The sequence below is a fragment of the Tamandua tetradactyla genome, chromosome 10 (genome assembly GCF_023851605.1).
Source record: "Tamandua tetradactyla isolate mTamTet1 chromosome 10, mTamTet1.pri, whole genome shotgun sequence".
In the NCBI taxonomy this organism is placed as follows: domain Eukaryota; kingdom Metazoa; phylum Chordata; class Mammalia; order Pilosa; family Myrmecophagidae; genus Tamandua; species Tamandua tetradactyla.
Genome location: NC_135336.1, coordinates 99,129,470 through 99,156,830, shown reverse-complemented (window position 1 = coordinate 99,156,830; position 27,361 = coordinate 99,129,470). Strand labels below are relative to the sequence as shown.

At 40.5% G+C, this 27,361-nt stretch overlaps 1 protein-coding gene across 2 annotated transcripts in view; it reads left to right on the top strand.

The window, feature by feature from the left end:
* The window catches only part of PRDM15 (PR/SET domain 15), an 88,024-nt gene that overhangs the window by 27,822 nt on the left and 32,841 nt on the right, over positions 1 to 27,361 (top strand). For both annotated transcript variants that reach the window (XM_077118960.1, XM_077118961.1), the window contains exon 6: positions 12,575 to 12,676. In XM_077118960.1, the coding sequence (XP_076975075.1) occupies positions 12,575 to 12,676 (102 nt within the window). The remainder of the gene's footprint in view (positions 1 to 12,574; positions 12,677 to 27,361) is intronic.

Genomic DNA, 27,361 nt, shown 5'->3' with positions numbered 1-27,361 from the left:
CCTGTTGCACAGTCTGTATCCCTTCAGCTCCAATTACCCATTATCTTACCCTGTTTCTAACTCCTGCTGGACTCTGTTACCAATGACATATTCCAAGTTTATTCTCGAATGTCGGTTCACATCAGTGGGACCATACAGTATTTGTCCTTTAGTTTTTGGCTGGACTCACTCAGCATAATGTTCTCTAGGTCCATCCATGTTATTACATGCTTCATAAGTTTATCTTGTCTTAAAGCTGCATAATATTCCATCGTATGTATATACCACAGTTTGTTTAGCCATTCTTCTGTTGATGGACATTTTGGCTGTTTCCATCTCTTTGCAATTGTAAATAACGCTGCTATAAACATTGGTGTGCAAATGTCCGTTTGTGTCTTTGCCCTTAAGTCCTTTGAGTAGATACCTAGCAATGGTATTGCTGGGTCGTATGGCAATTCCATATTCAGCTTTTTGAGGAACCGCCAAACTGCCTTCCACAGTGGTTGCACCATTTGACATTCCGACCAACAGTGGATAAGTGTGCCTCTTTCTCTGCATCCTCTCCAGCACTTATCATTTTCTGTTTTGTTGATAATGGCCATTCTGGTGGGTGTGAGATGATATCTCATTGTGATTTTGATTTGCATTTCTCTAATGGCCAGGGACATTGAGCATCTCTTCATGTGCCTCTTGGCCATCCGTATTTCCTCTTCTGGTAGGTGTCTGTTCAAGTTTTTCCCATTTTGTAATTGGGTTGGCTGTCTTTTTGTTGTTGAGTTGAACAATCTCTTTATAAATTTATAAATACTAGACCTTTATCTGATATGTCATTTCCAAATATTATCTCCCATTGTGTAGGCTGTCTTTCTATTTTCTTGATGAAGTTCTTTGATGCACAAAAGTGTTTAATTTTGAGGAGCTCCCATTTATTTATTTCCTTCTTCAGTGCTCTTGCTTTAGGTTTAAGGTCCACAAAACCGCCTCCAATTGTAAGTTTCATAAGATATCTCCCTACATTTTCCTCTAACTGTTTTATGGTCTTAGACCTAATGTTTACATCTTTGATCCATTTTGAGTTAACTTTTGTATAAGGTGTGAGATATGGGTCTTCTTTCATTCTTTTGCATATGGATATCCAGTTCTCTAGGCACCATTTATTGAAGAGACTGTTCTGTCCCAGGTGAGTTGGCTTGACTGTCTTATCAAAGATCAAATGTCCATAGATGAGAGGGTCTATATCTGAGCACTCTATTCAATTCCATTGGTCGATATATCTATCTTTATGCCAATACCATGCTGTTTTGACCACTGTGGCTTCATAATATGCCTTAAAGTCCGGCAGCGCGAGACTTCCAGCTTCGTTTTTTTTCCTCAAGATGTTTTTAGCAATTCGGGGCATCCTGCCCTTCCAGATAAATTTGCTTATTGGTTTTTCTATTTCTGAAAAATAAGTTGTTGGGATTTTGATTGGTATTGCATTGAATCTGTAGATCAATTTAGGTAGGATTGACATCTTAATTATATTTAGTCTTCCAATCCATGAACACGGTATGCCCTTCCATCTGTTTAGGTCTTCTCTGATTTCTTTTAGCCGTTTTTTGTAGTTTTCTTTATATAGGTTTTTTGTCTCATTAGTTAAATTTATTCCTAGGTATTTTATTCTTTTAGTTGCGATTGTAAATGGGATTCGTTTCTTGATTTCCCCCTCAGCTTGTTCATTACTAGTGTATAGAAATGCTACAGATTTTTGAATGTTGATCTTGTAACCCGCTACTTTGCTGTACTCATTTATTAGCTCTAGTAGTTTTGTTGTGGATTTTTCCGGGTTTTCGACGTATAGTATCATATCATCTGCAAACAGTGATAGTTTTACTTCTTCCTTTCCAATTTTGATGCCTTCTATTTCTTTTTCTTGTCTAATTGCTTTGGCTAGAACCTCCAACACAATGTTGAATAATAGTGGTGATAGTGGACATCCTTGTCTTGTTCCTGATCTTAGGGGGAAAGTTTTCAATTTTTCCCCATTGAGGATGATATTAGCTGTGGGTTTTTCATATATTCCCTCTATCATTTTAAGGAAGTTCCCTTGTATTCCTATCTTTTGAAGTGTTTTCAACAGGAAAGGATGTTGAATCTTGTCAAATGCCTTCTCTGCATCAATCAATTGAGATGATCATGTGATTTTTCTGCTTTGATTTGTTGATATGGTGTATTACATTAATTGATTTTCTTATGTTGAACCATCCTTGCATACCTGGGATGAATCCTACTTGGTCATGATGATAATTCTTTTAATGTGTTGTTGGATACAATTTGCTAGAATTTTATTGAGGATTTTTGCATCTATATTCATTAGAGAGATTGGTCTGTAGTTTTCTTTTTTTGTAATATCTTTGCCTGGTTTTGGTATGAGGGTGATGTTGGCTTCATAGAATGAATTAGGTAGTTTTCCCTCCACTTCGATTTTTTTGAAGAGTTTGAGGAGAGTTGGTACTAATTCTTTCTGGAATGTTTGATAGAATTCACATGTGAAGCCGTCGGGTCCTGGACTTTTCTTTTTAGGAAGCTTTTGAATGACTGATTCAATTTCTTTACTTGTGATTGGTTTGTTGAGGTCATCTATTTCTTCTTGAGTCAAAGTTGGTTGTTCATGTCTTTCCAGGAACCCGTCCATTTCCTCTAAATTGTTGTATTTAGTAGCGTAAAGTTGTTCATAGTATCCTGTTATTACCTCCTTTATTTCTGTGAGGTCAGTAGTTATGTCTCCTCTTCCATTTCTGATCTTATTTATTTGCATCCTCTCTCTTCTTCTTTTTGTCAATCTTGATAAGGGCCCATCAATCTTATTGATTTTCTCATAGAACCAACTTCTGATCTTATTGATTTTCTCTATTGTTTTCATGTTTTCAATTTCATTTATTTGTGCTCTAATCTTTGTTATTTCTTTCCTTTTGCTTGCTTTGGGATTAGTTTGCTGTTCTTTCTCCAGTTCTTCCAAGTGGACAGTTAATTCCTGCATTTTTGCCTTTTCTTCTTTTCTGATATAGGCATTTAGGGCAATAAATTTCCCTCTTAGCACTGCCTTTGCTGCGTCCCATAAGTTTTGATATGTTGTGTTTTCATTTTCATTCGCCTCGAGGTATTTACTAATTTCTCTTGCAATTTCTTCTTTGACCCACTCGTTGTTTAAGAGTGTGTTGTTGAGCCTCCACGTATTTGTGAATTTTCTGGCACTCCGCCTATTATTGATTTCCAACTTCATTCCTTTATGATCCGAGAAAGTGTTGTGTATGATTTCAATCTTTTTAAATTTGTTAAGACTTGCTTTGTGACACAGCATATGGTCTATCTTTGAGAATGATCCATGAGCACGTGAGAAAAAGGTGTATCCTGCTGTTGTGGGATGTAATGCCCTATAAATGTCTGTTAAGTCTAGCTCATTTATGGTAATATTCAGATTCTCTATTTCTTTATCGATCCTCTGTCTAGATGTTCTGTCCATTGATGAGAGTGGTGAATTGAAGTCTCCAACTATTATGGTATATGTGTCTATTTCCCTTTTCAGTGTTTGCAGTGTATTCCTCACGTATTTTGGGGCATTCTGGTTCGGTGCGTAAATATTTATGATTGTTATGTCTTCTTGTTTAATTGTTCCTTTTATTAGTAGATAGTGTCCTTCTTTGTCTCTTTTAACAGTTTTACATTTGAAGTCTAATTTGTTGGATATTAGTATAGCCACTCCTGCTCTTTTCTGGTTGTTATTTGCATGAAATATCTTTTCCCAACCTTTCACTTTCAACCTATGTTTATCTTTGGGTCTAAGATGTGTTTCCTGTAGACAGCATATAGAAGGATCCTGTTTTTTAATCCATTCTGCCAGTCTGTGTCTTTTGATTGGGGAATTCAGTCCATTAACATTTAGTGTTATTACTGTTTAGATAATATTATCCTCTACCATTTTGCCTTTTGTATTATATATATCATATCTGACTTTCCTTCTTTCTACACTCTTCTCCATACCTCTCTCTTCTGTCTTTTTGTATCTGACTCTAGTGCTCCCTTTAGTATTTCTTGCAGAACTGGTCTCTTGGTCACAAATTCTCTCAGTGACTTTTTGTCTGAGAATGTTTTAATTTCTCCCTCATTTTTGAAGGACAATTTTGCTGGATATAGGAGTCTTGGTTGGCAGTTTTTCTCTTTTAGTATTTTAAATATATCATCCCACTGTCTTCTAGCTTCCATGGTTTCTGCTGAGAAATCTACACATAGTCTTATTGGGTTTCCCTTGTATGTGATGGATTGTTTTTCTCTTGCTGCTTTCAAGATCCTCTCTTTCTCTTTGACCTCTGACATTCTAACTAGTAAGTGTCTTGGAGAACACCTATTTGGGTCTAATCTCTTTGGGGTGCACTGCACTTCTTGGATCTGTAATTTTAGGTCTTTCATAAGAGTTGGGAAATTTTCAGTGATAATTTCTTCCATTAGTTTTTCTCCTCCTTTTCCCTTCTCTTCTCCTTCTGGGACACCCACAACATGTATATTTGTGTGGTTTATATTGTCCTTGAGTTCCCTGATACCCTGTTCAAATTTTTCCATTCTTTTCCTGATAGTTTCTGTTTCTTTTTGGAATTCAGATGTTCCATCCTCCAAATCACTAATTCTATCTTCTGTCTCTTTAAATCTATCATTGTAGGTATCCATTGTTTTTTCCATCTTTTCTACTTTATCCTTCACTTCCGTAAGCTCTGTGATTTGTTTTTTCAGTTTTTCTATTTCTTCTTTTTGTTCAGCCCCTGTCTTCTTCATGTCCTCCCTCAATTTATGGATTTGGTTTTTGAAGAGGTTTTCCATTTCTGTTCGTATATTCAGCATTAGTTGTCTCAGCTCCTGTATCTCATTTGAACTATTGGTTTGTTCCTTTGACTGGGCCATATTTTCAATTTTCTGAGCGTGATCCGTTATCTTCTGCTGGTGTCTGGGCATTTAGTCAGATTTCCCTGGCTGTTGGACCCAGCCGGTTGAAAGATTTTTCTGTGAAATCTCTGGGTTCTGTTTTTCTTATCCTCCCCAGTAGGTGGCGCTCGTGGCACACGTTTGTCTGCGGGTTCCACCAGTAAAAGGTGCTGTGGGTCCTTTAACTTCGGAAAACTCTCGCCGTGGGGGAGGTTCGCCAGCCGAAGCGGCTTGGAAGAGTACCAGCCGGCCCGGGGGTCCGAACGTGGGGAGGGTCGCCGGCCGCCGCAGTCCGGGAGAGCGCCCGACCGAATTTCCTAGTCGGCCCGGGGCGCCAAGCGTGGCGGGAAGGCGCCAGCCGCCGCAGCCCGGGAGAGTGCACCGTTCCCAGCAGGACCGGGGAGTCACGTGTTTGGAAGGGACCCCCCCGGTCACCGTTCTCCGCGGTCTGGGGATTTCCGACCCAACTCTCTCAGTTGGTCCGGGGGGCCGCGCGTGGCAGGGGCGCCAGCCCCCACGGCCCGAGGGGACTGCCTGCCCAATTCTGCCAGCTGGCCTGGGAAGGAGGAAGGGAGGGACTCTGGCCGCTTGCCGTCCCGCCCGGGAAAGCCCGCGCCCCTCGGTGATCTCACCGGAGCTGGTTCTCCCAGACAGTCAGCCGTTCCAGGATGGGGTACGCCGTCCCTTTGATCTCCGTCGTGGCTCCGGGAGCTGCTCTGTATCGTCTCCACTCCCCCAGTAGCTGTTCTGGAGGAGGAAAGGTGAGGGTGGCAAGGCTGTCGAGGATGGTGGCAGAGGAGCCGGTGAAGGCGGAAGAGGGCACGGTGGTGGTTGGGGAGCCGCCGGGGCAGGAGGAGAAAGGGAAGGATAAGATGGCGGATGGAGCGCTGCCGGAGCAGAAGGGGAAAGAGAAGGGCAAGATGGCGGCGGGAGTGCTACCGGCGGAGAAGGGGGAAGAGGAGGGCTGGCTGGCTGGCGGCGGGAGCGCCGTCGGCGGAGAAAGAGGGAGAGGAGGGCTGGCTGGCTGGCGGCGGGAGCGCCGCCGGCAGAGAAAGAGGGAGAGGAGGGCTGGTTGGCTGGTGGCGGGAGCGCCACCGGCGGAGAAAGAGGGAGAGACTGATTTGTCTTTTTGTTGTTGAGTAGTAAGAGTTCTTTAAATAGTCTGATATTAAACCCTTATGAAACATTCTGTAGGTAGTCTTTTCACTTTCTTGAAAATGTCCTTTGATTCACAAATGTTTTTAATTTTGATGAAGTCCATTTTTTTCTCTTGTCTCTTATATGTTGTGTGTGTCATATCTAAGAATCCTTTGAAAACCCAGAGGCATAGAGATTTTCTCCTGTGTTTCCTTCTAACAAGTTTTATGGTTTTGGCTGTTATATTTATGTAAGTCATTTATCCATTCTGAATTAAATTTTTATGTTGTGTAAGGTAGGAATCCAGCGTCATTCTTTTGCATGTGGAGATCCAGTTGTCCCAGTACCATTTGTCCCCATTAAATGGACTTGGCACTCTTGTTGAAATGCAATTAGCCATAGAGTTATGAGTTTATTTCTAAACTCTCAATTCTATTCTCTTGGTCTATATGGCAATCATTAGGTCAGCGCCACACTCTTTTGATTACTGTAGCTTTAAAGTACATTCTAAAATAAGAAGTGTGCTTGTTCTTCAAGATTGGTTTGCAGTTTGGATTCCCTTCCAGTTCATATGAAATTTGAGGATTGTTTTTCCCATTTCTGTGAAAAGTCTGCTGGTATTTTGATAGGGGATATGTTAAATCTGTAGATTGCTTTAAGTTGTGTTGCCGTCTTAATAATATTAAATTTTCCAGTTGGTTAACATGAAATGTCTTCCACTTATTTAGGTCTCCTTTAATTTGTTTCAGCAATGTTTTGTAGTTTTCAGTGTACAAGTCTGTCACTCCCTTTCTTTTTCTTACTGACTCACTCTCGCTGGAACTTCAGATATGTTGTTGAATAGCCATAGTGAGAGCAGCTGTCCTTGTTCCGTCATAGACAGAAAGCTTTCACTCTTTCCTACTGAGTATGATGCTAGCTGTGGGGTTTTTATAACTGTCCTTTATCATGTAGAGGAAGTTCCCTTCTATTTCTGGTTTTCTGAGTGTTTTTATCACTAAAGGATGCTGAATTTTGTCATATGTCATTTCTGCCTCAACTGAAAATATCTGATGTTTTTTCCCTACGTTCTATTAATGTGCTATATTACATATATTATTTATCTTCTGTTGAACCACCCTTACATTCCTGGGATAAATTCCATTTGGTCATGGTGTATGATCCTTTTAATATACTGTTGGTGTAGTTTGCTAATGTTTTGTTGAGGATTTTTGCATCTATTTTCATGAGGAATGTCTGCAGCTTTCTTGTGCTGCCTGGCTTTGATATCATGGTAATACTGGCTTCTTAGAATGCGTTAGGATAGGTTCTTTTTCCTTCTATTTTTCGGAAGTGTTTGAGAAGTATTGATGTTATTTATTTTTTTAATATTTGGTAGAATTCATCAATGAAGCTAGGTGGTCCTGGACTTTTCTTTTTCAGAGTTTTTTGATTACTGGCTGTAAGTCCGTTAAGATTTTTCTACTTCTTAAACTACTTTGGGTAATTTGTATATTTCTAGGAATTTGTTTCATGTAGATTAATTTATTGGCATATAATTTTTCATAGTATTCTCTTCTGATCTTTTTTATTTCTGTAAGGTGGGTAGTAACATTTTACCTTCCATTTCTGATTTTAGTTTTGCATCTTCTTTTTTCTGTTAGTTTAACTAAAGATTTGTCAACTTTATTGATCTTTTCCAAGAACCAACTTTGGTTTTGTTGATTCTCTCTATTGTTTTACTGTTTTCTATTTCTTTCATCTCTATGTGTTTTAGTTTGCTGAAGCTGCCGGAATGTAACATACCAGAAATGGAACGGCTTTTAAAAAGAGAATTTAATAAGTTGCAAGTTTATGGTTCTAAGGCCATAGAAATATCCAAACTAAGGCACCCAGAGAAAGATAGCTTAACTCCAAAAAAGGGCCAATGACGTTTGGGGTTTCTCTCTCAGCTGGGAAGGCACATGGTGACATCTGCTAGCTTTCTCTTCTCATTTCATAAAGCTTCCCCAGGGGCATTTTCCTTCTGCATCTCCAAAGGTTTCTGGCTATGTAGGCTCTGTTGGCTGTGAAGCTTTTTCTAAAATGGTCCCCTCTTAAAAGGCTCCAGTAAGCAACCCCACCTTGAATTAAGTAGAGACACTTCTTCATGGAAACCATCTAATCAGAAGTTTCCATCCACAATTGGGTGGGTCACATCTCCATGAAAGTAACCAAAAAGATCTCACACAGCAATATTGAATGAGGATTTAGGAACATGGCTTCTCTGGGGTACACAACAGTTTCAGAGTGGTACACCATGCTAATGTGTATTATTTCCTTCCTTCTGCTAGCTTTGGATTTAGTTTGCTTTTCTTCTTCTAGTTTTTCAAAATGTGAAGTTAGATTACTGTTTGGGTGGAATATTTTTTTCATCCTTTCACATTCAGCCTACTTGTGTCTCTGGATTTAAGGTGAATGTTATAAGCATCAAATAGTTGAATCATGCCTTGTTGTCCATTTTGCCTACCTCTGCCTTTTGACTGGCGGTAACTGATAACATAGGAATTACTTCTGTCAGTAGCAAAATGGCAAAAGTTTTTTGTATGCAGACCTTTTTATCCCTCATTTCCTCCATTACATCCTACTTTTGTGTTCAGTTTAACTTTTATATACCGAACCATTTTGAGTACCTTCTCATTTCCTTTTGTGTATTTTTAAGGATATTTCTTTGTGGTTACCATGGTGATTACATTTAACATCCTAAATTTACAACCATCTAGTTTGAATTGAACAATGGAACTTGCCGAACATATACAAATGATATTTGTTTACCCATTCACTTCCCCCTTATTGTTGTCCAAATTACAAATTTGTATCTTTATATATTTTGTGCCCTGAAGCATAACCTTGTAATTATTTTGTATGCATTCATGTTTTAAATCATGTAATAAATAAAAAGTGGAATTGTAAATCAAAAATGCACTCATACTGGCCTTTATGTTTACCCATGTAGTTACCTTTAGCAGAGATTTTCCTTTCTTCCTGCGACTTCAGGTTTCTTTCCAGCATCCTTTCTGTCAACCTTTGGGCCTCAGTTTTGCATCTCCTGTAGGGTAGGTCACATTCTAGCCCTTCCCAATATCTGATTTTTTTTTAATTGTAGAAGGCTATATTGGTCTTTTTATTTAGTGGTGATTTTTTCCAAACTATTTTTACAAAGACTATTCCTTGCATGATCGCTGAAGACTGTGCCTTTCGCTTGTATTCAGCTGGTGTTATGACTGAGATTCCTTAGAATGCCAGGAGCTGAAAACAAAACAAAACAAGACCACTCCACTTTTGCAGATTGGTTCTGCATTGTGAGGCTCCCTCAGCTTTGCACTAAGCTCAGCAGTCAGCCCTTGGTGGAAGGTCAGGGTTTTCTCAGCTTTGCGGAGCTTGTGTCCTGTCCTGGGCTTGTGCCTTACTCTACAGAACCCCTCATACACAGGGCTGTAAGTGCCCTCCTTTGCCAATAAATGCTCCACAGCTTTCGCCCACGGGCCCTGGTGCTCTACTGTATGTCTCCATCTGTAAGCCTTCACCCAGGTGGCTGTCCTTTGATGGCTCCCTTCCAGTGCTTTTCATAGGGCTGTGCCCGGGGCCTGTCTTTAGGCTGCCACCAGCTGGGTTGGAACAGAGGTTCGTAGCTTCCGATTTGCATTCCAGGTGTGCCCCTTCCTCTGATTCCCTCTGGAGCCAGCGAATAGGGACCTACACTCAGCCCACGGCTGGACTTTTGTTGTTGTTGTTGTGTTTCTGGCGGGGGGACAGGAGTTTGGAGCGCTGCCATCTTGATGACATCGCCCTGTCCCTATAGTGTTGCTGTTTCTCTTCTAGCCTTTTAAAAAGGCATGTGTTTTACACACACTTAAAGTCTTACTATTGCTTACATTTTTATATGAACACTTTTTTCTTATTCTTACTTAAACCTTTTTCCGATTATTATTACCTTCGTGGCATCATTTTATGACTTTCTAGTGTTAACATTTTGCGTAGACACTTCTCTTTTGTTGGATATTGAAGTAACTGGCAATTAAGAATTGTCTGCTGATTGTTGGCTGGTTGTTTCTTTCCTTATAAAATTATTTTAAAAGTGGTTTTTGGAAACTGTTAACTAGATCGTACTTAACTACCTGGGTACTTTTTTTTTTCACAACAAGAATGGTCATGATGAAGGAGTTCTTCTAGGTAATCCTCTTTCCCTGGCATTGGAGCACCAGATATAAGAAAAAACTTCGTTTCAGCCCAGTTTGGATGAGAAGGAATTACCTTTATTTGCACCATTGGCCCCAGCCAACCCAGAGAGCCCTGATTCTGGCCTCGTCTGAAACTGTGCCAGGCAGGCGAGCTCTGCCTCTTTAGCACCCTCGCCTGCTTGGGAAGGTGAGCGAGGACTGGGGATTGCACTCTGCCTGTCCCCTGCCCAGCTCGGTGTTGTCCCTCAGCTTGCAGGTTCCCGAGCTGAGTGCAGAGCTGAGCAGAAGCTGCGGGGTTAGGTGCCACCCCCACCCTGATGTGCTGCTGTTGATGCTGTTTTTAGAACAATAAGACTTTTCATATCATATCTGCTTTTTTCTTGTTATCCTGTGAAGACTCTCAGAAAATGCATACACAACAGTTGTAGCAATCATCTATGTCCTTTTCTTCCATTCCTTATTTCATTATTGCCAGCTGTCTTAGCTTGCCAGAGCTGCTCTGACAAATACCCCATGCTGGGTGGGCTCAAACAAAAATTGATTGCCTCATGGTTTGGGAGGCTTAAAGTCTGAATTCAAGGCATTGGCCTTCTCTCTGCTGCCTGTGGTCCTTCTGGTGCTGTTTGCCACAATCTTTGGGGTCCCTGGGCTGGCCCCTCTGCCTCCCGTCACATGGCCATCTGTCTCCTTGTGTCTGCTCTTCTGGTTTCCACTCACTTCTGGCTTCTCCCTGTGGCTTCCTCTGATTTCTGGTTTTTACATTTCTGGCCCCCTTTGTGACTTTCTCTGACCCTATTTCCTCTTTGTAATACCTCCAGGGATCTGGATAAAGGCCCACCCTTAACTCATAACGTTTTCATAAGGTTCTATTTACAAGTGGGTCCACAGAAGGGGGGATTAAAATTAAGAGCATGTCTTTTGTTGGGACACATCATTCAAGCTACCACACCAGCTTTTGATACAAAGGGAAGCTGTGCATTTTTTCCTTCTGATACTGAATGTGTGCAGAATTGCAATTCTGAGTGGACTTGTGGAGGGCACAGGAGTTTCTCTTTGTGAGCAGGCCCTGGAGTGTCGTGTGGGGTCACAAGCTTCAGTGTCAGCCACACAGCGATGAGGCAAACATGACAGTGGGGAGCTGAGGCTGGGGTGTGCAGGGGATGGCCAGACTAGGTTTAGAGGAATGAGGCTTGGCCAGGAGATTTTGTTTCTGTAGATATGTGCACTTAGGACGTCCTTAATTTTTAGGCCCATGTAGCATCAGTGATTTTACAAAAAAAAGAGCTCTGTGTCCCGTGAACCAGCTCAGACTCTGTGTGCTGGGAGCAGAGTACATTGGGGCGGGGCTGCAGAGGTACTGCCAGGACAGACCTACCTGCCTCACGTGGCTGTTTATTCCGATTCATATGAAATAAAAAGTTCAATCCTTCCAGCGCACTCACCACATGCCAAGGCCTCACCACTGAGGTGGCCTCTGTTCAGATGGGGAGTGTTTCTGTACTCACAGAGAGTCCTACCAGGCAGTGCCGGGCTGGAGTGCAGCCTCTCTGGGGCACAGGGGCACCTGCTCCCTGACTGTTCATCTCCACCTTCTTTGACTTAACCTAGCCAGTGAATGGTGGATGATAACATTTGTTTCCTTAAGATGCATTTTTATGTAGAAGTTCAGTGAAGGGATGCATCTGGCCCCACTAGTGCTTTCTTGGAGGAGGTCACATTTCCATGCCTGACAACAGACAATAGACACTGCAGCAGGCTGCTCTGATCCCAGACATGGGCAAGTGCTATCCCGCTCTGTGCTCAGTTTCCTCATCTGTAAAATGGGGATAGCCATGCGTCTCAAGTGAGTTAAAGCATGCAAAACCGTGAGACTTGGGCTGGCACATAACAGCCTTACATGTGCCAGACCCGGGCTGGTGCATCACAGGCTCATGCATGTCAGACCCACGTTGGTGCATCACGGGCACATGCATGCCCGTTCTGGCCTGGTGCATCATGGGTTCATGCATGCCAGACCCAGGCTGGTGCATTACGGGCTCACGCATGCCCAACCTGTACTGGTGCATCACGGGCACATGCTTGCCAAACCTGAGCTGGTGTATCACAGGCTCACATATGCCAGACCTGGGCTGGAGCATCACGGGCACACACCTGCCAGACCCAGGCTGGTGCACCACGGGTTCATGCATGCCAGACCTCGGCTGGTGCATCATGGGCACACAAGGGGTGTCGCTTGCTGGGCTGGGGCTTCAGGGTAAGTCGAGCTGCCTCTACCCATCACCTTTTCTTTTCTCTTGTCTTTGCAGCTGCAGGCACCCCAGAAAACAGTGCGCCCGTGGACTCAGAGCCCAGCCAGTGGGCATGTAAAGTGTGTGCCGCCACCTTCCTGGAGCTGCAGCTCTTGAATGGTGAGGTGGCTGTGGGGGGGGCTGCTTGGCGAGTTAGACTTTTAGCAGTCCCGTGCCCAACTCACTCTTATTTATGCTCTCACTTCTGGGCGGGTGACAGGGCACATCGTGATTTCTTGAAGCCTCCCTAACTCTCTGCCCCAGTTCCTGCCAATTTAGTCACCAGAACTGAGGCCTTGAAAGCTGTGACCCTCTTGCCCTTGGCCGCGGCAGACCCCCCCTCCCTCCTTGCCTTTGCTGCCACCTGCAGCTGCCTGCTGGGCTGGGGTCCCTGGACAGTTCAAGGGGCTAACCACAGCAAGACCCAATCCTCAGCTTTGCCCATCCCTCCCACTGTTTCCTTATCCACAGGAAACTTATCTACTGAGGTTGACATGCCAGTCAGTCTATGCTGTCTGGGAAAGAGTTACATTCATCTCCAAGCTATGCAGTGCCCTGGCAGCTCTGCAGTTTCTCTGTGGGGCCTGTTGGGAGGATACTGGGGGGTCCAGGCCTTGCTCAGATGAGACCTTCTAGTGGCACGGCCCATACCCTGGATCATGCACAGTGCCCGAGAGAGGGCATTGCCGGCCGTGCAGTTGCCAGGAGGAGACTGAGGAGGTGTCCGGCAGGTGGTGAGGGGCCCGACCCAGCTCCCATCACAGGTCAGCGTTGGCATGTTCCAGAGCCTCAGCGAAGGCTTTCTTGGGGCCAGGCACGTTTTCACAGCAGGAAGGTTAACGTGAGCATAACACAGAGCAGACATCGCTTTTCCACGCGGCCAGGGTGAACGTGCGCCCAGCCAGTGGCCAGCAGGCGTGTGTCCTCAGCCACCTGGTCGTGTGTTGTGGGGGCACCTCACTCATCTTGGGCTGAATGTATTTACTAACGTGTCATCTTGGCCTCTGCTTGGCAAGAAGCATTTAGCATCCGTCGCTACATTTTCTCCATAACGACTAGAGATAAGTGTGTCAGCTGAGGAAGGATAAATTTCCTCACTTTAGCAGTACAGTTTTACTTTTAGTCATCCGTGGAAGGCGGGGAATTTGTTCACTGCTCGAAAGCTTAGGTGGATGTTAACTTAGCCTGACTCGGCGCCAGCCCCGTTCTGGGCCCTTCGTGTTTCTTAACCATGTCGATTCTCACAACAGCCTTCGGGTGCGATTGTTGCTCCCTTTGACGGGTGAGCAAACTGAGGCAAGAGCTACTAGATCACCTGCCCGACGCTGCGCAGCTCGTGCCGGGAGGGGCTCCTGCGCCCTCTCCTACCAGCCAGGAGAGCTTGGGGGAGCAGCCGCCGGCCTCTCCCTCCGGGGTGGAGCTCAGGACAGGGGCCAGAGCTGTGCACACTGAGACGGGTGTGGAGGGGGCCCCAGGACCCTGTCCTGCAGGAGCTCTGGGCTGTGTTTGTCACCAGCAGATGCGGGTCGAGAGCCCTGAGTGTCTCAACGAAGCCTTTAGAGCATAGAGTTCATTTGGTGGGAGTGATACCACTGGGTTTTGATAAGGAAATAATTAGCTTAATGACTTTGTGACTCATTTCATTCATGCCTTTCAAAATAAAAGGGATGAAAGGAAAAATCTGTGACTTAGGATGTCTAAAATGTTATAAGGCCGTGTGGCAGGGAGTTGCCTGGCAGGGGAAGACTTGATGGCAAGGCTCAGCCCTGCCATTGGGGCTTTTCTATTTGTCTAACTTCCAAAGCATACCAGTGGTTTGAACTCTGGACCTCTGTGTATGTCTGGGGCAGGAGGGCTGGGCTTAGACGATGCCTAACTCTAGGCAAGGGAAGGTTGGCTTCTTTTTTAAAGTTGGCGATGTTGTGTGGAACCCCGGCACGAGAGAGGAAGTTGTTGGGCTTGTCCTTGCCTTTTCCTCTCAGGGGATGTGGTTCCCTTTTCTCCCCTTGGGGTGCTGCACGAGCCAGCAAAGGGCCTTGTGCGTCTGGGCCACAGACATGCACTAACCTTGACAGCTTCTAGAGTATTACTAAAATGATAAAGGCAGAAAGAAAGGGGAAGTACAGAATAGCAAGCAAGATGGGAAGTGTTTGGACAAATGATAACTACTAAGCAGGCAGGGGAAGCTGAAACAGCATGGGGGGGACCCAGGAGCCAGTCTCTTGCTGTTGACAAGCTCCACGAGGGCAGCTGCAGCGGACTCAAGCTGGTGGGCAGCAGGTCCCCAGGAGAGTGGGGGTAGGCCCCGGGACTCCCTCCCCATCTCTGTCAGTTATGTGGCTTGGAGGAATACTGGGGACTTACACAGAGGGCTTATTGTTGGGGCACCAGGTGTGGCAGTGGACTGGAAGCAGGGCCCTTGGGGAGGTCCTGAGGCTCCAGGACCAGTGACAGCTGGTTTATCCTCAGGGAAGGGATCGCAGGGTGTCTGGAGAGACTAACCCATCCAAGAGCATAAGGAGAGTTGGGGTCCCCCGACAAAATGACCACCCTCTCCATGCTCCTGCAAACAAGCGCAGCCACACACCCCAGGTCTCCAGTGAAACCACAGGTGCGAATGTTTTTCCAAGAAGCACTCGAAGCTGGAAGAGATTCTCTCATGGGCGAGAGAGAGAGAGAGAGGCCAAAAAACCACCAGAAAATAACTGCTCTGAGAAAACAAGGTCAATTTTGGTAGAAGGAAAAAGCTAAAAAACAAAACACAAAAATGCACCAAAAACTATAACATTCTGGTGAGAGATGATACTGCGTCCATAAAATAAGGGCAGTTTGCTGTTTTAAAAATAAAACCAAAAAAATAGGCAATAAGTAGAAATTGAAGCCAGGCTAGTGGAATTAAATTGGATGGATGAGCACTAGATAACACTGAGGAAATCTTCCAGAAAGATGAACAAAAAGAGAACACTAGATAATAGAGAAAAGATAAGAAAATTAAAGGATTAGTCCATGAGATGTTTTGTAGTGCTGAACAGCCAGAAAATGTGACACATGTTCCCTGCATGACAATACTAGAAAGAGGGGCTAGTATGCAGGGAAAGGGTGAAGACAGTACCCAGGAGCCTGGTGAAGGAGACCCTGAGACAGTAGCTGTGCTCTGATTCCAGGGAATAACTGGTCCATGGGCTCCGGAAAGAATGGCTCAAAAAGAAAAAGAATAAAGAAAAGAAATAGATTAACTGATGCATTTGTAGGAAAAAGCTAAACTTCTGGCAGAGTTTAGGGATGAATTAGTGATATATTCATAGAAAAAATAAGCAAATGAAAAAACTAAGGCAATAATTAACTCCAGGAAAAGTAAAAAAGTTGTATCTAATTATAGCACATATGGTTCACCTGCAGATACATTTATATGATCGTAATCTGATTCCAAATTAAATGATTATAAGAAACACTGATGATAAATATACTGGGGGGATAGAGAAGTCTCTACATGTAGGAGAGGGTACAGTGTACAAGAAAGCTAAATCCTTGTCTTCCCTATTATTATCTAATTAATAGATAATATCTAGTACTGAAAATGAGAAGACAATAACATCAGCTTGTTAGTTAAAAATTAAAAGGTTCGTGGGACTCCAGAATGGGGAGGTAAGGGGGAAGGGAATGCTGTTTTCTATTATGAACCAGTTATTTGCACCATCTCCATTTTTTCTTGCCACAGTTTTACTCATTTTGTTAGTCTTTTCAAAACACCAACTTTAGCTTTGTTGATCCTGTCTAGGGTATGTTTGTTTTTTCTTTTATTTATTTATATTCTTATGCTTTAGCATTTTGTTTATTCCAGTCTAACTTTTAAGTTCGGCTCATTAATTTTTAGTTATTTTTCTTTTCTAATATAAGAATTTAATACCAAGTTTTCAGCTGTCTTCCACGTTTTGATGATACTTGTATGACCAAATTTATATGCACTTAACAACATGATCTCAAAATGTATTAAACAAAAATTGGCAGAGCTACAAGGAGAAATTAATAATCTGCCCTCATAATGGGAGCTTTAAACACATCGATCTTAACCACTCATAAATCAACAGGCATAACAGCCAGTAAGAAAAGTGAAGATTTGAAGAGTACAAATTTTAATTTTTAAAATATTTTCTTGTGGTAAAATATGAAACTTTTCCATTTTAACCAATTTTAAATGTACAATTCAATGGGTTGGATTATACTCACAATGTTGTATAAACATCACTGTCTATTTCCAAACTTTTCCATCACCCCAAGTGGAAACTCTGACCCCTTTAAGCAGTCATTTCCCATTCACATCTCCCCAGCTCCTGATAGCCTCTGATCTACTGTTTCATACAAATAGCATCATACAATATTTATCCTTCTGTCTGGCTTATCTCACTTAATGTTTTCAGGACTCAGCACGTTGTAGCATGTATTAGAAGTTCATTCCTTTTTATGGCTGAAATGTGGTGTTTGTATATAACACATTTGCTTATCCATTAATTTGTTAAGGGTATTGAAGGTGTTTCCACCTTTTGGCCCTTGTGAATAATGCTGCTGTGAACATTGGTGTACAGGTATCTGTTTAAGCCCCTGTTTTCAGTTCTTTGGAGTATAACCCAGAAGATTGCTGGGTCATATATTAATTCCATGTTTAACATTTTACAGAACTGCCAAACTGCTTTCCATAGCCACTGCATCATTTTACATTTCTTCCAGCAATGTAATGGGGTTCCAGTTCTCAACAGCCTCACCAACACTTGTTATTTTCTATTGTTTTCATAATAGCCATTCTAGTGGGTATGAAGTGTTACCTCATTATGTTGTTGTTGTTTTTGCACGGACAGGCACTGGGAATCAAACCCAGGTCTCCAGGATGGCAGGTGAGAGTTCTGCCACTGCACCACCATCACACCTCCCTCTCATTATGTTTTGATATGCATTTCCCTAATGAATAACTGTTGAACATTTTTTTCATGTACCTATTGACTATTCATACATCTTCTTTGGAGAAATGTCTATTCAAGTTTTTTTTGCCATTTTTAAATTGGGTTGTTTGTCTTTTTATTGTTGAAGTGTGTCTTAGTTTGCCAGGCTGCTATGACAAATAAAATACAGTAAATTGGCTGAAACAGGAAGCCTTTATATTTCAACGTTTTGGAAGCTAAAATTCCAAAATCAACGTGTCAGCCTGGCCACACTTGCTCCCCAGAGTCTGTAGTGTTCTGGGGTAGCTTGTCACAGTCTTTGAGGTTTCTTGACTTCCAATTCTGCCTCTCATCACATGGCCATCTTTCTCTCCCACATCAGCCGCTTCCATTTCCGCTGTTTTCTGGCCACACCTCCCCGTGGCCTTCATGGACTTCTCCTTATAAGGCCTGCAGTGATGCAGATTAGATCTACCATGGCTCAGCGGGACCCCACCTTGACTAAGTAGAACGTCTTCAGAAGGGCCTGTTGACAACGTGTCCCCACCCACAGGGGCACAGAGCATGCCTTTTGTCGAGTTACATGAGTCAATCTACCACAAGTTGTAAGAGTTCTTTGTATATTCTGGATGGTAAACACTTAGGAGATATATTATTTGTGAATATTTTCTCCCATCTTGTTTTCTTTTCATTTTCTTGATAATGATTTTTGATCAAGAAAAGTTTTTTATTTTGATGAGGTCTTATTTATGTTGTTCTTTTGTTGCTTTGCTTTTGGTGTTCTGTTGCCAAACCCAAGTTCATGAAGATTTATCGCAGTTTTCTTCTTAACTGTTCTATGATTTTAGCTCTTATATTTAGGTCTTTGAACCATTTTGAGTTCTTTTTAAGAAATGTTGTGAGCTAGGGGTCCAACTTCATTCTTAAGCATGTGGAAATCCAGTTGCCCAGCACTGTTTGGAGAAGAGATTATTCTTTCCTCCATCCAATGAACTTGGCACCCTTCTTGAAAAACAGTTGGCCATAGAGATATGGGATTATTCTCTTAATTCTCTTCTATTGCTCTGTATTCTATCTTTATGCCAGTACAATGGTTTTGATTACTGTAGCTCTGTAGTAAGTTTTGAAGCTGGGAAGGGGAAGTCCTACAACTATGTTCTATTTTTAAGATGGTTTTGGCTATTCCTGGCTCCTTGTAATACTTTATGAATTTGATGATCAGCTTTTCCATTTGTGAAAAATAAAGTGGTTGGAATTTTGATAGAAATTGCATCACCTCTGTGGATCACCTTTTATAGTATTCACATCTTAGCAATATTGTCTTCCTATCCATGAAGATAAGATGAGTTTCCACTAATTTAAGTTTCCTTTAACTTCTTACATGGTATTTTTTTTTCAGTGTACATGTCTTTCTTTTATATCATTGATTAAGTTTATGCTTATATTTTTTTGTCCCTTTACATGTGCATGGAGTTATTTTCTTAATTTCCTTACCAGATTATTTGTTGCTGGTATATTGAAAGGCAACTGATTTTAGTTATTTTTCTGAATTTGTTTATTAATTCTAGTAGCTTTCTTGTGGATTTTGGGGGATATTCTATGTCTGGGAATATGTTATCTGTGAATAAGGATAGTTTGACACCTTCCTTTCCAGTTTAGATCCCTTTTATTTTTATTTTTTTCTTCCCTGAATGCTCTGGCTATAGCCTCCAGAACAATGTTGAAAGCAGTGGTGAAAGCAGATGTCCTTGTCTTGCTCCTGATTTTGAAGGGGAAATTCAGTGTTTTACCATTGAGTATGATAATAGGTGTGAATTTTTCCTATATATCTTTCATCATAGAATCTCCCTTCTAGTCATAGTTTTCTGAGTATTTTTAATCATGAAATGTTATTGGATTTTGTAAAAAACAAAAAAAACAAAAAAACCATTTTCTGCATCTATTGAAATAATCTTTTTTTGTTATTTCTTCCCTTCATTCTGTTAACATGATTAACATGGTGTATTATATTGCTTGGTTTTCTTATGTTGAACCATCCTTGCATTCCGAGGATAAATTCCATTTGGTCATGGTGTATAATTCTTTTAATATGCTGTTGGATTCAGTTTGCTAGTATTTTATTGAGGATTTTTGCATCTATATTCATAAGGGATATTGGTCTATACTTTTCTTGTGATGTCTTTATCTGCCATTTGTATCAGGGTAATAATGGTCTCATAAAATGACTTTCAACATGTTCCTTCCCCTTTTATTTTTTTGGAGAGGTTGAGAAGGATTCATTTTGTTCTTTAATGTTTACCAGAATTCTCCAATGAAGTTGTCTGGTCCTGGACTTTTCTTTGGTGGAAGGTTTTTTTTTTTTTTTTTGATTCAATTTCTTTACTTGGTATAGATCTGTTGAGAATTTCTGTTTCTTCTTAAGTCAGTATAGCTAATTTTTGTATTTCTAGGAATTTGTCCATTTCATCAAGGTTATCTAGTTTATTGGTGTACAATTGTTCATAGTTTTCTCTTATCCTTTTTATTTTTGAGATGTCAGTAGTAATAACCCCTGCCTTCATTTCTGATATATACTTATATCTACTCTCTTTTGCCATTGTAGCTAAAGTTGTTTTTATTTTATGATCTTTTCAAAGAACAACTTTTGAGTTTGTTGATTCTCTCTAAATGTTTTTCTATTTTATTTCATTCCCCTGCCACACTCTATTCTTTTATTATTTCCTTCCTTATACTTGCCCTTCTTTTTCTAGTTCTTCAAACTGTAAGGTTAGATGGTTGATTTGCAATCTTGGTTCTTTTTTAGTGTAGATATTTACAGCTATAAATTCCCCCTCTTAGCACTGTCTTTGTTTCATCCCATTGGTTTTGGTATGTTGTGTTTTCAGTTTCACTAATTTCAGTATTTTCTAATATCCCCTTGTGATTTCTTATTTCACCCATGGGTTGTTTTAAGAGCGTGTTGTTAATTTCCACATATTTGTGAATTTTCCGGTTCTCTCTCTGTTGTTGATTGCTACTTCATTCCATAGTGGTCCAAAAAGATATATTGTATGATTTTAGTCTTTAAGTTTATTGAGACATGTTTTGTAAGCAAACATATATTCGATCCTAGATAATGTTCCATGTGCACTTGAGAAGAATGGATAGTCTGTTGAAATTGGGTAGAATATTCTATATATGTTTGTTAGTTCTACTAGTTTGATAGTGTTAAGTCCTCTATTTCCTTGTTGATCTTCCGTCTAGAGGTAAAATCCATGTAAAGTGGTATATTGAAGTCTCTGTCCTGGTTTGAAGCTGGGATGTATGACAGAAAAGACCTTACTCTTTTATTCTATGCCTGTGATGCAAACCTATTGTAGGTGGGACCTATTGACTAAGTTACTTTAATTGAGATGAGACCCACATCATTCAAGGTGGGTCTTAACCTTTTTACTGGAGTCCATTCCGAGAGGGTAAAAGGCAGAAGAAGAGAAGAGAGCAGAGAGAAAAGCCCCGGGGAAGCTAAGAGAGGCCCCTCACGACACAGAGAGGAAGCCACTGATGCCTGAAGCTGAAAACAGTGAAACCCCAGGAGCAAAGGATGAGCAGATGTCACTCTGTGCCTTCCAGTGTGACAGAAGTGTCCCAGGTGCCAGCAGCCTTTCTTTAGAGAAGGTATCAGTGTGTTGATGCCCTATTTTGGATGTTTTCACAGCTTTAGAACTGTAAATTTGTAAGCTAATAAGCCCCCTAATGAGCCCCAACTCATTTCTGATATATTGCATTCTGGCAGCTTTAGCAAATTGAAACTGTTATTATAGAACTGTCTATGTCTGTTCTCCAAGTCTGTCATTGTTTGCATCATATCTTTTAGAATCCTGATTTAGGTGCAGATATGTTTGTAATTCTATGTTCTTGATGGATTGGTCCTTTTATCAATATATGATGTCCTTCCTGTTTAAGTTTTTATCTTAAATTCTGTTTTGTCTGATAAATAGTATAGCCACTCATGCTCTCTTTTGGCTACTATTTTCATGGCATATTGTTTTCCATCCTTTCATTTTCAGCCTTCTTGTGTTTGAATCTAAAGTCTCTTACAGACAGCATATAGTTGGTTTATGATTTTGTTTCTTTTTTTAATCCTTTGCCACTCTCTGCCTTTTGATTAAAGAGTTTACTCCATTTGCATTTTAAATAATAATTGATAAGGAAGGATTCTTCCATTTTGCTATTAGTTTTTTTGTATGACTAACACTTTTTGTCCCATATATCCTCCATTACTGCCTTGTGTGACTCAGTAACTTTTCCTATTGAACCATTTTCATTTCCCTTCCCATTTTGTGTAAATATTTTAGGTATTTTCTTTGTGATTACTATGGGTCTTACATTTATTGTCCTAGATTTATAACTGTTGTTTGAATTGATATCAAATTTACTTCAATAGCATATGAAAACTCTGCCCTGTATAACTCTATTTTCCTCCCCTTTGTTTTTGTCACAAATCACATCTTTACATTGTGTATCCAATAGCATATATTTATAGTTAATTTTATGTATTTCTATTTTAAATCATGTAGAAATTAATAAATAGTATTACAAGCCAAAAATACTAGCTTGTATATTTTCCATGTACTTAGCTTTACCAGAAATCTCTATTTTTGCATATGTCAAGTGTCCTTTCCTATGAGCCTGAAGGACTCCTTTTGCCATTTTTTGAATGACAGGTCTAGTAGTATCAAATTCCCTCAGCTTCCTCTGGGACTGTCATAATTGTCCCCTCTTTTCTAAAGGACAGTTTGACTGAATATTCAATTCTTGGTTATCAGGTAATTTTCCCTAGCAGTTTATTTTGTTCAATCCCTTCTGGTCTTCATGGTCTCTGATGAGAAATTGGCTGTTAATCTTATTGAGGATCCATAGTACATGACAAGTCACTTCCTTCTTGCTGCTTTCAAGGTTTTCTTTGACTTTGATACTTAGCAGATCCCCATTTTAGTGCATCAGGGTGTGGACCTCTTTTATCTTACTTGGAGTTCCTTGAGATTCTTTGATGTGTAGATTCATGTCTGTCAAAGTTGGGAAGTTTTTACCTATTATTTCTTCAAATTTTCTTCCTGCCCCCCACCTTCCTTCTTCTGAAATTTTCATAATGCATATTTTGGTCCTCTTGATGGTATTCTGCAGGTCCCTTAGACTCTGTTCATTTTGCTTCACTCTCTGACTTTCTGCCCCTCAGACTGGATCATTTCAATTATCCTATCTTTAAATTCACTGATTGTTTCTTCTGCCTCCTGAAATCTGCTGCTGAACTACTCTGGTGAATATTTCACTTCAATTACTGTACTTTTCAGCTGCAGAATTTGCTCAGTTCCTTTTTATAATTTCTTTGTCTTTATTTTTATTCTTATTTTGTTCATACATTGTTTACATGATTTCTTTTACTTTTTTGTCCATGTTTTCCATTAACACTTTTAGCATATTTTTAAAACTTGTTTTAAAAACCTTGTATAAAAAGTCCAATGAATGAGTTTCCTTGGGAATAGTTTCTGTTGTTTTATTTTATTACTTTGAATTCACCACACTTTCCTCTTTCTTTGTTTGCCTTGTGATTTTTTTTGAAAACTGTTCATTTGAATATTATAATATGGTAACACTTTGAAATTCAGATTCTTGTCTTCCCCAGGGTTTTTTATTTCTTATTGTTGACCGTTCTGGTAAACCATTTGTTTAGTAATTTATCCATATGTGTGTGTGTGTGTGTGTGTGTGTGTGTGTGTGTATAATGAGAAAGAGGGAGACTGACTGTATTCATTATCATATGTGGTCACTAAAGTCTCTGTTTCTTTAGCTTTTGTGCATCTAGTGTTTTGACAGCAATTTTCATTTTTCAGTAGACTTTTCCTTGATTAAGCATTCTCTTTGTGTTTGTTTGCTAAAACTGACGTAATGCAATATATCAGAAATGGGTTGACTTTTACAATAGGGATTTATTAACTTACAAGTTTACAATTCTGAGGGTGTGAAAATGTCCAAACCAAGGCAACAGCAGGCAATACCTGGACTCTGAAGACTGGCTACGGGTGAGCTTGGGCTCCTTTGCCAGGTACAAGGCAGTATCTGCTGGTCATTCTCTCCTAGGTTTCATTGCTTCCCACTCCTGGGTTCAATTGCTTCCTCACTCAGCTTCTCTTAGGCTTTTTTTCTGACTTTTATCCTCTTATAAAGGACTTCAGTGAGAGGATTAAGACCCACCTTGAATGAGGTGGGTCATATCTCTTTTTTTTTTTTTTTTTTTACATGGGCAGGCACTGGGAAACGAACCCAGGTCCTCTGGCATCGCAGGCAAGCATTCCTGCCTGCTGAGCCACCGTGGCCCGCCTGGTGGGTCATATCTCAATGGAAATAACCTAATCAAAACGTCCCACCTACAATAGGTCTATCCCATAGGAATGGATTAAAAGATCATGATCTTTTCTGGGGACATACAGCTTCAAACCATCACATTCTTTGTTGCTATAAGTCTTTTATTATATTACAGAGTTTTGACAAAGTTGGTTATGACTATTCAGCTTGTTTTCTAGTATTTATGTACATGGATAGAGCTTGAAGCTGCCTACTCCACCATCTACTTTGAAGAATTTTCTATATACTTATCTTTGTCTTTTCCTTCCTATGTTTATTTTCTAAATATTTTTAATTTGATATTTTCCCTGTTTTGAATTTATAATTATTTAGAACAATGTTTCCTTTTTTCCATGAATTTTTTGAAATTTTTTCCCTTGGTTATTTATTTATTTATTTTTCTCCCCCTAACTTTTCTTCTAAAATCACATACCTTTTGCTTTAGGTCAAAATGTCAGGGGCAGACCTTTTAGGGTTTGTCTCAAAAATGTCTTGGTTTAGTCTTTTTAGTGCAAAACATCTTCTCTGGGTATTGAACTTTGGGTTTGATCCAACTTTTTTTCTGCACAGAAAAGATATTATTACATTATCTTATGATTTCTGTTACTGCTTTTGAGACGTGTACCCTAATTTCAGTTGTTCCTCTGTAAGTAATCTGGATTGTACTTGGTTGTTTTTGAAATCTTCTCTGTCTTTAAAGGTTTGCAGTTTATAACAGAGCATCATTGGTTATTAATTTTTATTCTTTTTCTTTGCTTCTTATTATGGAATTTGAATCTAAGGATTCATATATTTCATCCATCTGGACAATTTCCTACCATTATTTTGCCAATTGTTTTTTCCTCATTCACTATTCTTGCCTTTTGAGGGTTCTATTGTACACATTTTAGACCCTCTGATTATATGATACTCCATGTCTCTTTACCTCCCCTCTCATATTTTTAAAATAGCTCCTTGTTCTCTATTAGTCTAGATAATTTTTTCAACCCTCTCTTAGATTATTAATTCTCTCTTTAGTTCTAATTTTCTGTTTCATCTACTTATTATGTTTTTAATTTCAGTGTCTGTATTTTTCATTTTATAGAAGTTTCAGTTGATTGTTTTCCATATCTGCTTGTTATTTTCATTATATCTTCCCCTTTCCTTATAGATTTTAGTCCTTTACTCATTTAATATATTTTTTCACAGTTGTTTCCCCAGCTTACTCTAATATCTAATATCTTGGAATACCCATCTTCCTATTACCTGTGTTTGTTGACACCCTAATCATGAATTGTTTTGTTGGTCAGTTTTTTCTTTACTTGCTTGTTGTTTTGTGAAAGTTTTGGCAGAGCTTCTTTTTTCTTTCCCACCCACATGATAGCCCTTTAATGCACTTGGATTGTTGAAGTATTGGTATAGAATGGTTTTATTTATTTATTTATTTTGGTCCCCCAGGGATTTCACAGATCTGGAACCAATTTCTACTAAGGTTTTTGTTTTGTTTGGGCTTGAGTTATAAATGTGTTTCTACAGCCACCCATGGCTCTGGTTCATGCTTCCATTTCTTATGTAAATCACTCAATGGTTCCTTTTCTCTCTGAGGCCTCCACAGAGACCAACTTTGTTATTTCTTCCTGGGCCAGTGGATCCTAGAGTTCTTCCAAAGTCCTGCCTCTGTGTGAGCACTTCTGCCTGTGGGCCTTTGTAGACAAGCCACATTGGTAGGAAAACCCAGGCCCCAGTCTGGGAGCCTCTGCATCAGCTTTTGCTTTTACTTTCTGGCTTTAAGTTCTTGTGTGACCAACACCAAGGGATCTTGCTTTCTTTCTTATAACCTCACCAATGCGTTAGAAACAAAAAAATGGGGCTCACTTTTTCTAGCCTTTTCAAGTGCTGTCAGCCAAACTTGTTTGTCTCTGTGGCCAAACTATCAAATGTCTGTTATAAAATGTGTTGCATTATATTGTATTTGCTTTCCAATTTTGTTTTCCTCACTAGACCTAGGTCCTTGAGGGCACAAGGCCCTTAACAGTGCTTCTAAATATGGAGAATATGGGGAAATGACAACCACTTGACCTTGAATGGCTGTGTTGAATCAGTTGAGGATGGTACAGGAAGAGTCACTCCTCGACCCAAATTTGCACAAAGGTGCCTTCTGTCATTCAGTAAGTTGTCGTCATTGTCTTGCAGTCCTTTCTTTCTTTTTCTTGCTGGTGCTCTGTGATCCATCTTGTTGGAGCCATGCTCTCCTTCATTTGGGGAGATGGCCCATTCTTTCCTGCATTTCTTCCAGTTATCTTTTCTTGGGAGGCCTCTGATATTTCTTCAGTTGAAAATAAGGCAAAGCTTTTATGTTTTTTATGCAAATTTTTTAAAGAAAAGTTTTATCATGAATTCAATTTTTCTTAATATCTCTCTTTAGAGGCAGAGACTTTTGAGGATATGAAAAGTTATTACTCACATAATGAAGCTTTCTGGGGAGAGCAAAGCAGACTCTTACACAGGCTTGAAAATGGCTTAGAAAGCAAAAAGGAGCTGACTTGGTTTTACAATCTTTTTTCTTTTTCTTTTTAATTAAGGAAATAGGTTTGTAGGGGGTACAAGTGCAGTTCAGCGGTAGAATTCTCGCCTGCCATGCAGGAGACCTGGATTCGTTTCCCAGCCCATGCACTTCCCAAAAACAAACAAGCAAAAATTCAACAAATAGTGCTGCAGTAATGAGATATTCACATGGAAAAATAATAAAATGTGACCCTGCCATACAGTGAAACAAAAAAAAGTAGAGGTTTACAGAAAAATCGTGTAGGAAATAGAGTTCCCATATACCTCCTGTTTGTTAATGCTGCTGGAAATGCAATATACTAGAAATGAGTTGGCTTTTATAAAGGGAATTTATTAAGGTACAAGTCTATAGTTCTAAGGCCATAAAAATGTCCAAACTAAGACATCTAGAGAAAGATAACTTGATTTAAGAAAGGCCAATCTGGAAAGGCACGTGGCTGGCATCTGCTGGTCCTCTCTCCCAGCTTCTGGTTTCAAACAGTGTTCTAGTTTGCTAACTGCCAGAATGCAGTATACCAGAAATGGAATGGCTTTTAAAAAGGGAAATTTAATAAGTTACAAGTTTACAGTTCTAAAGCGATGAAAATGTCCCAGTTAAAGCTAGTCTATAGAAATGTCCAATCTAAGGCATCCAGGGAAAGATACCTTGATTAAAGAAGGTCAGTGAGGTTCAGGGTTTCTCTCTCAAGTAGAAAAGCACATGGTGAACACGGCATCTGCTAGCCTCCTCTCCAGGCCGCTGACTTCATGAAGCCCCCCCCCCCGGGGACGTTCTTCATCTCCAGTGGTCTCTGGTTGATGGCCTCCATCTCTTTCAGAATCTAGTGACTCTCGTCATTCTGTTGTGGTTCTGTGGCTCTCTCCGTGTTCTCGAAGGCACTCTCTCCAAAATGTCTCCTCTTCTATAGGGCTCCAGTAAACTAATCAAGACCCACGTAGAACGGGT